The sequence below is a fragment of the Ictalurus punctatus genome, chromosome 27, assembly GCF_001660625.3.
Source record: "Ictalurus punctatus breed USDA103 chromosome 27, Coco_2.0, whole genome shotgun sequence".
In the NCBI taxonomy this organism is placed as follows: domain Eukaryota; kingdom Metazoa; phylum Chordata; class Actinopteri; order Siluriformes; family Ictaluridae; genus Ictalurus; species Ictalurus punctatus.
Genome location: NC_030442.2, coordinates 8,205,771 through 8,215,862, shown reverse-complemented (window position 1 = coordinate 8,215,862; position 10,092 = coordinate 8,205,771). Strand labels below are relative to the sequence as shown.

Here is a 10,092-nt window from a genome sequence, read left to right as displayed (position 1 = left end):
ACGTCATACCGTTAAGAAGTCACCTGAATATGTTTATAAATGCTTAGAGTACTCTTCACCTATTTCTGTAAGCTTTCCAAACATCATGTGACATTTATACACGATGTTAAGTGTAGTAACAGCACTAATGTTCTATATAACTCGTTTATAAACCTGAACAAGCCCGCTGTTTAAATGAAAACAATGGTGACGTCAGCTTGAACCGTTCATAATAGTGTTCTTCCTATCTAGTGCGCATAAACTAGTGTACGAGTGTACAGGAAGGGACGAGCCAATGGGAACACGACCAGAGTGGATTATTAGGAGTCGCCAAAGCGGTGACGTAAGAGGCAGAGACGTCGTCATGGCGTCGACGGCGCTGCTGAGACCGGAGCTGTGTTTTTAGTTCAGAAACGGGGTTGCGGTCGACGAGCCGTCGAGATGGAGAGAAATGCGAGCCTGCACGGAGACGCTACGGCAGGAGAGACGAAAGCTGACAGCGCGAACGCTGAGCTGTCGGCCAGCAGTTTGGGTCCGAGTTGCACAACAAGCGCTACTACTAGTACTACTACTCCTCCTCCTCCAAGTGCTAATGCTAACGCTAGCGCTAACGCCGCGTCTCGCGCAGACAGAGCGGATGTTTGTGAAATGATGGAAGCAGGCGGAAAGCTCGTGCAGTCTGGAGAAGAAGCGGATAACGGGCTGGGTCACGGTGCGCGTGAGCCTACGACCGGAAGTAATGACGCTCCAAACTCCAAATTAGTAAACAAGCCGAGCAGAGAGGAGCCCTCTATAGGGACTACAAGTGCGCGCGCGGATCTCACGGTCCAGGAGGTCCAGGAGGCGAGTAGTATGTGTGCGGACAGCAATGCTGCCAAGGCCAAGTCCGAGTCTAATGAAGGCACCCTGTCTCAGGGTCTGCCCAGCCTGGACTCCCTCGAGTCCTTCTCTAATCTAAACTCCTCCTGCCCCAGCTCTGAGCCTGTCAGTGAAGGTTTGGAGGATCAGGAGAAGGGACTGGCAGTGGTCCCTCAGGGCCAACATGGGGCAGAAGGGGGCAAAACTCAGACCTGCAGGGAGCGAGGTGGTGCACGTCAGTCCATCTACCACATCAAGTGGATCGGGTGGAAGGAGGAGAACACACCTATCATCACCCAGAATGAGAATGGTCCATGCCCTCTGCTGGCTATTATGAACGTGCTGCTGTTGGCCTGGAAGGTAAATAATAATAATAACAATAATAACAATAATAACAACAACAGCTGTTATCACAGATCTTTTGCATCAGTGCTGAAGGTGCTTGTTGGTAATGCAGAATATTTAAAGGCATATATTAGGATATTTGTGCGAGAATGTTTGGGCTGGGCTTTCACACCTTGTGAGTGAGTCAGACTGCAAGAACAATAGCTTATTGCACAGAATATTGCAACATAACCCTTCACAGCTAAACTCACAGACACACACACACACACCTCTCTTGTACTCTACTCTACTCTGAATGTTTTTGATTGAATGTAAAAAATCTATTGCCAATTGTCCATTATTGTTTATCAAATAATTGTGTCCAGCTGAACTTAAACACTGTACTTATGTTAACACACAAGCTCTTAATAGTTGTTGTTGTTGTTGTTGTTGAGTTATCTGAAACAAATGAAGTAATTCTAATGAACATTTGCATGTTTTCGGTGTGAATGTGAAGTAATTTGTCCTATATGGAAAACGATTGCATAGTTCAGGTTCATATTTTCTTCAATCAGAAGCCTTCTGTCCTCACAGCTTGAAATCAGCAGCACATCTGGAAATGCGTTCAGGCCAGAAAGGTCCTGTTTGTTGGATTTCCTCTCATCACCAAATTCTACAGCCTTCTTCCAAAGCTCATTTAAAGCCGTTTTCGCCGGCATGCTGTCATCCTGTCCTGCGTGTGTTTTGGTTAAGCAGTCTGTAAATGGTCACCAGTATACAGCTCCCTTTTGAATTTCAGCCTCAGGCTCATTTGCATTATAAAGATAACGTTTAATTACTGCGTTTGACGGCTACCTGGCAGGCAGAGGAGGCTCCGTGTGAGTGCTTGTGCTTTAATCTTCAAAATGAGGCTCGCTATCTCTCGGCTTCACAGGTGCTTTTGAAAACCTACCTGTGTGGAAATGATTGGCAGATCAAGGATGAAATTTAAAGAAACAGTTCAGTGGAAAATGTTCCACTTTCCCCAAACGTTGTAGATTCGAGAACACACGATTAGTGGCCGACGTTTGCTTCTTTCATTTTCCACTGGAGCTTTGGGGCTAATCCAACTAATAAATAATGGATGTAATGGAAATCGTTTCCATTAATTCATGCACAAATCTTCATATGATTGCATTAAATGGCATTGTTAAGCTTCAGTAGTAATATTAAAAAGAATTAAACAAGTTCAGAGTGCAACTTTATTCTACACATAATTTTCAGCTTTCCAGGACAATTCCATTGTTAAACTTTGAAAAAAGGTGCCCAAGGGAGAGGAATTAAAAACAATTCCAGTTTAAAAGTCCATGATGGCTGCCCCCATAATGTTACAGCATCCAGCTGAAGTTGTGCAATGAGAGTAAACATGTACTGTTTTCTAAACTACATCAGCAAGTTTGTGCGGCGACACTGATAAGCTGGATGGTTTGAGGCAGATATTTACCTAAAATATTCTGGGTGAGAGATTTCCATTACTTTGCCGGCTACATTACTGTCATAGCTCCAGTGTAAATCTAAAGACCAAACATGCCTTGTGAGGTGCCTTGAAACGCACGGCTTTATCCTACGTGTTGATGTAATTTCCACTGAAACAGGACGTCAGGGCGGGACATTTTCGAGAGGCTCTTCACCCTTATTAAATAGTTAATAGTGTTTAGCTTCCCTCACAGCCAGGAAACTTACAACTGTTGGAGGCGGGACACTTCAGATTCTAGAGAGCATGTGATTGGACATAAAAACTGATTAGGAGTCGCGGTGCAGAATGACGTCATCAATATTGCTGATCCATATTCGTAGTAGAGAGAGACGGTACTTTTTGAATGCGTATATCTTCTAATTGCAAATTTTGTCATTATTTTGGAACACACTAGCTTATAGATAACCTTAAGGCTAACATAGTCATACTAAAAGCCATCAAACATTTGAAACAGTTTTGATTTCATGTGGACTTTAATGCTAACATTGTGTAGATTTGATTTTAACATGACTGTTTTTGGTCTTTTCTAGGTCAAGTTGCCGCCAATGATTGAGATCATAACAGCAGAGCAGCTGATGGAGTATCTGGGTGAATATAAATTTATTCATTCTGTCACTTTGTCAGCATTATATCCTTTCTGTATTGTAGACAGTCTTTATAGTGTGACTGCAGAGATAGGAACGAAGACCAAACATCACTAATAGTTCATGTTATTGAATTGGAAACGATACAGACATCTGATTAATTGCGTGAAATCAGCCTGAAGGTTCTGTATTGGCTGAGCTTAAACACATTCATGTATTCAGTCCAGTGATCTTTTGCCAGAAATGTATGATATTGGTGAGGAATTAACATGTCTTAAAGGCTGCTGCCATCATGCCTGTTATGTCACCAAACTTGCTTGTATGGAGTTTGTTTGCTTGTTGTGTTGGTAGTGTATCAAAAATGAAAGAATTGGTCCAGTGCATCCTCTATTTATAAAGGTTGGTTCCTCAAAGAGAGTCTTTTATTATTTGTTTGTTTGTTTGCTTATTTATTTATTTTTTATTGAATGGAGCTGTGTGGCACAGTACAGTGTCAAAATACAATGCATAGTTCTTGCATAGTTCTGACTGTTAAGAGAAACACACAGCTGAACTATTTCCAAACATGGACTGTCCTGACCTGAACCTCTGGAAGACAGAGGAGTAAGACTGTCATACACAGGTTTAGAATTTCTAAAGCAGGAAAGTCTTAAAACAACCTCAAGGCACAACTGATTGCTAGCTTGTGTTTAGGGTTTAAGGCGGTAATTCAAGTCTGAGGCACTGTGGTTATCAGAATTATAGGATGGTGGACTTATATTGTGGCTATATATGTGTGTGTGTGTGTGTGTGTGTGTGTGTGTGTGTGTGTGTATGAGTATAATGTGTATATAAAATACACACGTACATAGATACATACATGCATGCACACAGACACACACAGGGTGTCTCAAAAGCCTCCGTACATAGGGGACTATGTTTGCCAGCACCATGTTAGTTGTGCCTTCGTCAGTGGATGTTCGTGGACGTCTACTTCTCGGTCGGTCTGCAACACTTCCAGTCTTTTTGAATTTGTTAATAAGTTTGGTAACAGAGCCATATGTGATGTGCTTACCATGTTTCCTGATGAAGTCCAACCCAACCTTGCGACAGCTTCTCGATCCAGCCATGAGAATGATTTCAATTCGTTCTTCTTTTGTCAGAAGCATTCTTAAAGCCCATCTGAAAAAACAACGTAAGAATAACTAACTGATTGGACATTGAAAGCATAAATGCTTGAAATTATTATTCTTTAAAATTGTTTATGCATTATGAAAAGGTAGGTGTTTGCTTAGGTATTACATATGTTAATGATGTACATTTGTTTGGTCACCCCGTTTTTTACTCTGTAATGTTTTGCTGTATTTTGCTGTTGAACTGTTTTGAAGAATAGGCATCCCACTTTAAGCTAGAAAGACAGACGGAGCAACGCAGTTTTTGACCGGCATTTATTTGTTTGTTTTTCTTGAATGTGGAAGAAATTTTCAGTAAACACTTGAAACTCAAATGAAGACTCGTCAATTCTTTGCCCGAAAGAACAATGAAAGATTATTGCTTCCACAAACAATATAATATAAACGAAGTATGAACAACTTTGGAAGACATTTTGCTAAAAAGTGTTACTCAATACCTCGGGGAAATTAACATTATGCAATGGCCTTTTAAGACAAGTTAGTTCTTGTCATCACTTATGTTATAACAGCTGTAAACAGTTATTCCCTCACAAGGTTCTCTTTTTTTCCCTCTGTTAATTTAGTTCAAGTTAATAAGACAAAAAGTCAGCTAGTCATGTTGTTGAGAAACCAGTCCAAAGTCCTCCTCTGTCCTGAAGACTTCCCCTTGTTGGAAAACGTAAAGGAAGGTACAAAGAGCTGACACTGGAGACTCCTTCCAAGCATCCTAAATAAATGTCTCCTCACAGAAATGTCAAAAGATCTGTTTATAAATTTGTCATGCATTCCATGTTAATGAGTTGTTACTATAGAAATGATAACATATTAGAAGGAGCATTAATATAAAACTGATTTTTCCTTGCAGCTGGGATGAGTACTATGAGGGCTGCTGTTATGGAAAATTAATCAACACTAGTTCAACAGCAGTGTGGCATATGCATTTATTAGAACAACCTCTTGTCAAAACTTATAGCAGTATTGTGCAATGATTTTGCTCACCTCTATACTATTCACAGTTCTGACCACATCTCCATGCATGCACCAGTGGGAGGAAAATACTCACCAATAATCCGTAATGTTTTACTTCCACCTTCCCTACCCATGAGCCAACGAGTTTGCTGAAAGGGAATCTTTAGATTAGCCTTTGCAAATAGACAGCTGGTGTGCGTGCGCGGGAGGCCGAGGTTCTGACGGACAGCATCAGGTCTGGGGAATACCCCCCTCACGTCAGGGAAACTCGATTCATGCCCCGCTGCCCCTCCTAGGCACTGCGCTGGCACTGCACCCACACGGTCACATATTACAGGGGGTGTGGGCGCGTCTAATTACAGAGAAAACCTTTGGTGTTTTTCTGCATCTGGCATCGAAGTGTGTAACTCTGGGTTTCCGTTACGTTTAAAGTGTTTCAAATGTAATTTAGCATTGCCTTATTGATTTGTCTTGATGTTGCAAAAAGAAATATGAAATACAGCAGCTGCTAAGTTATGTGACAGCCGGGAAGTTTTGAAAGGGGTCCAGATTAGTCATGCGAGAGGGAGAGAGTGTTTTGTTCATACCCAACTCATATCGCATTGTGCTCATTTTCTCTGGCTGACAAAATACCCAGAAGAAATACATTGCATTCCTCACATAGCTAAACTCATGTCGCGATCAGGTGGCAGTTGTCATAATCATGAGTTATGTGATGATAAACTTCACTTTGTATTTTCTCTGCAGTGTTGAGTGGAGAGAATTTATTTATTTATTTATTTTGGTAGCCATAATGACTCAATAGTAAACATGTGATTCATGCCTCTGTGGCCGTTTGAATTACGAGACCAAAATCACAGACTTGGGGTTAAAATGCCATTCCGCTGAGGGCTGCTTTCTGTTCAGTGCACGTACAAAGATGATGCCGTTGTTAGGAAAACAAGGCCATGTTCATCACACGATTATTTTGAACAAATATGAACGTAGAGTCTGTTGTTTAGGTGGAACGTCGGCCATACAAGTCCCTGTGAATAGTTCAAATTTGAACGTATTGGAACAATGTTTAAAGCTGTGATTTGCCTTGCGGTTGGCAGTAATAATTTAATTTCAGTCCACGTCTGCTGGAAATGCAGTAATTAATCTTGGAACATTCTAGAAGTGGACCGTAGCATCTCTCGAAGTGTGTCAGGAACCAGGACCAGAATACTCTGTGCATGTCGTCATCATTCTGTGGCAGAAAGGACGTTTTTCAGTCATGGAAAATGTTCTCCAGAGTATAAAATTTGTGGCTCCTTAAAGTTACATATTAGAAAACACAAATCGTAATGTAATTTGAATAAGATGGTTATTGTTCATGGATGCTTGAAACACAGCCTATATTTTTACTGATGGAAATAAAAACCTGGACTACTACCATTTAATCATTTATAGGGCCGGCTGTATGAATTGAATCGTGAGGCTAATAAATCATTTTATTTCAAAAAGCAATATATTATTCATCTAGCGTTATAGAGTGACAGAACTGGCCTCTGCACTCGTATGATTGGCATCACTCCTGTGTGCATGAACTTAACAGTGTATTTATTGCTCTGTGCCAGCACACCTCAAGTCATGCATGACAACACTATCCGGTTTAAGCTGAGAACATGACTGTGTTAACACTGTTTAAATATTTGCTCCTGCCTATAAAGGAAGGGTTTATTTCATTTATACATGACAGCTTTAATGGATTATTATTTCTATCAATATTTGGCCTCTGGTCCTGCACGCATCTCACTGTTTCCTGTTACTTCCTGCCTCACGGACACACACTTCTGGCATTTTGATTGGTCATTCAACTTGCTACAGATCTGCTGAAGTTACTTGGGTGTAACTTAATTTTTTTTTTTTTTTTTTGAAAAGTGCTAGGGACAAGAAGGAGGATGTGTGATCAATGGGAAGCCTTGTCAGTTCTCATCAAAAGTGTTTCTGAAGCGAGTTTCGTTTGTCTCTAGTGTGTAATGAGAAAAGATCTGCTTCCATTTGACCCAGTGTTAAAAACCACACACTCTTTTTAAGCATGTTCAGCATCACAGAATGTTGAACATTTTAAAGTATTCAAAAATGTAAAGGTTGCCGTTGATTACACGGCTTACGTGTCGTCCTCATCGATAGCCGAAGGCAAAATGCGTAATGTCAGCTACAGCTGCTATAAACCCTCACTTTATATTCACATATGCTACAAAATAATGATTGTAGTTCTCTGCAAATAAATCCATAATACAGTAACGTGACCATATCACCATGTGTGAAACAAACATCCAGGCTTTCAGGTAAGGAATGGAACCTTGCTCATGCCATGTTCCTTGATGGACATCGATATGAGGGAGTTTTATTGTAGAGATATGTTCTTACAGATGCCCCCGAGCAACTATAACACCATGAATTCTGCTATAGTGATCTTTAAGAGCTTGGATCAGTTTCTGCCTCAAGCTATTAAATAAAAGACTTTAAATAGTCCCCAGTTTAAAAAGGCTGTGGGAACACAATCAGGCATAGAAAAAATGTGGTGCGGACATATTCACAGTGTTCAGTGTCCCTAGCATAAATAAAGCCTACATCGGTATCAGTCTGATACCATGCTCGTTTATTCATACCTGTAAAAATTATTTGATGCCAGTGTCTGATACCAGGTGATAGAATGTGACGTAAACCTAGTAAACATTGTCACACTAATGAAAAGACGACGCCAAACTGCGATTTGGTCATATTTCACAGTTAATGATGGGCATCATACGACAGCTACCAACTGGTGAAGGTTAACGTGTGCTTCATTTGAGACACGTGAAACCAACCGCATCTGTTCGAACAGCTGCTCTCACACTGAGAATGCTCTCTTCCCTCTTCCGCATACACCATCTCACAGATGCCCACAATTGGCTAGTGTTGTTGTGACTGACCCTGGAGAGTAGATCCTTAGTAGATCCTCAGATCTACTAAGGATAAGGCAAACAATTTTTTCTATCGCACTACTCAGGAGCCTTAAATGTTCTTTAACAGAGATTGCGAGGACAGCAACAACCAATGTAAACAGAGCTAAATAAAATGTTTCATGATGCCACTGATCCCTTAATAATAAATAGGTTTCTCATTTTTTTATCAGTTTCAACAATACAAAAAAAAAGGTCTTTATGCATGCCTGTATAGGTACTTCTTCAGTTGGGGGTATTCTGTGTATATTATTAAATACAATCTTTTCTATTGCACAATTGTGAAGTAAACATACAGTGGATATAAAAAGTCAACACACCCCTTTTAAAACGTCAGGTTTTGTGAAGTAAAAGAATGACACGGAGATAAATCATGCCAGATCTTTTCTCACCTTTTAATGTGCAATTGCGAAGTATACAAATAAAGTGAAAAACAATCAGAAACTTTTTTTTTATAGGGGGGGAAAAAAAGAAAAACGTACAACAATCTAGTCACGGAAGTGTGCACACACTTAAACTAATATTTTGTTGAAGTGCCTTTTAATTTTATTACACCACTCCGTCTTTTGGAGTAGCAGTCTATTAGCGTGGCACGTCTGGACTTGGCAATATTTTCCCAATTTTTTTTCGGAAGAACGTTCTAGATCCATCAGATTGTGAGGTCATCTCCTGTGCACAGCCCACTTCAGGTCACCCCACAGATTTTTAGTTGGAATCAGGTCTGGGCTCTGGATAGGCCGTTTAAAAACATTGATCTTTTGGTTAAGCCAAAAGATTCTCAACCTTTTGTAACTAAAGCCCCAACCAACACTGGTCTGCACTGACCGCGAGATAAAAGGCAGGCTAAGCTCCGCCTCTCCCCAGCAAAAAGAAAATGTAGAGGGAACGCGGGGTTTTCCATTTATGCACATTATATTTGAAAAGCAATAAAATACAGAGAACCTAAATGATGCCCTGTCTGTTTTTTTTTTTTCCTTTCTTTCTTTCTTTCTTTTCCTTTTTTTGTCTTTCTCCCCTTGAAAACAATTTACGCCCTTTTCCGATCTCTCCGGGTTGAGAACCACTGGGTTAAGCCATTCTTTTGTTGTTTTGGATGTATGCTTTGGGTCATTGTCGTGCTGAAAGGTGAAACTCCTTTCCATCTTCAGCTTACTAGCAGACACCTGAAGGTTTTGCACTATAATCGACTGGTATTTGTAGCCATTCATGATTACCTCCACCTCGATAAAAGCCGCAGTTCTGACTGAAGAAAAGCAGCCGTAAAGCGTGATGCTGCCACCACCATGCTTCAGCATGATGTGCTTTTATTTTTATTTATAACAGCGGTTTTAGGCTTTTTATGTCCACTGTAGATGAGAGATTGATGAAGAAAAAAAATGTAACTGGTTAAATAAAAATGATGCATTATTGTTTAATACTGAAACAATATTTACATATGAAAGGTCTTGACTTTGCATGATCAATCGTGAAACATTGTCCCAGGTTTAAATCACAATATATGCTGATTTTTTTTATAGAAAGATCACAGTCGGTTGTGGAAGTGACCGAAAGGGCTCATGTTTTTCCTAGGGTGAGAGCAGAATGTTTGAGTTAAATGTGGATAAGGGCAGGTGCAGGACAGGAGCAGGAAATTGTGGGCCTCAGCCTTATATCTGGAGTTCGAACTCACCAAGTGAGATTAACTCAAAATTTTTTTTAAGGATAACCCGAATGGCTGGAGAGCAGCACCACGTGAGGAACGT

The 10,092-nt window shown here is 40.5% G+C and overlaps 1 protein-coding gene across 1 annotated transcript in view; it reads left to right on the top strand.

Moving 5' to 3' along the window:
* Positions 1–224: 224 nt before the first annotated feature.
* mindy2 (MINDY lysine 48 deubiquitinase 2) overlaps positions 225–10,092 on the top strand; it is a 37,334-nt gene continuing 27,466 nt past the window's right edge. Inside the window, exons 1-2 of the mRNA XM_017458628.3 lie at positions 225–1,197; positions 3,208–3,265. Coding sequence (XP_017314117.1) covers positions 421–1,197; positions 3,208–3,265 — 835 coding nt within the window. The 5' untranslated portion in view covers positions 225–420. The remainder of the gene's footprint in view (positions 1,198–3,207; positions 3,266–10,092) is intronic.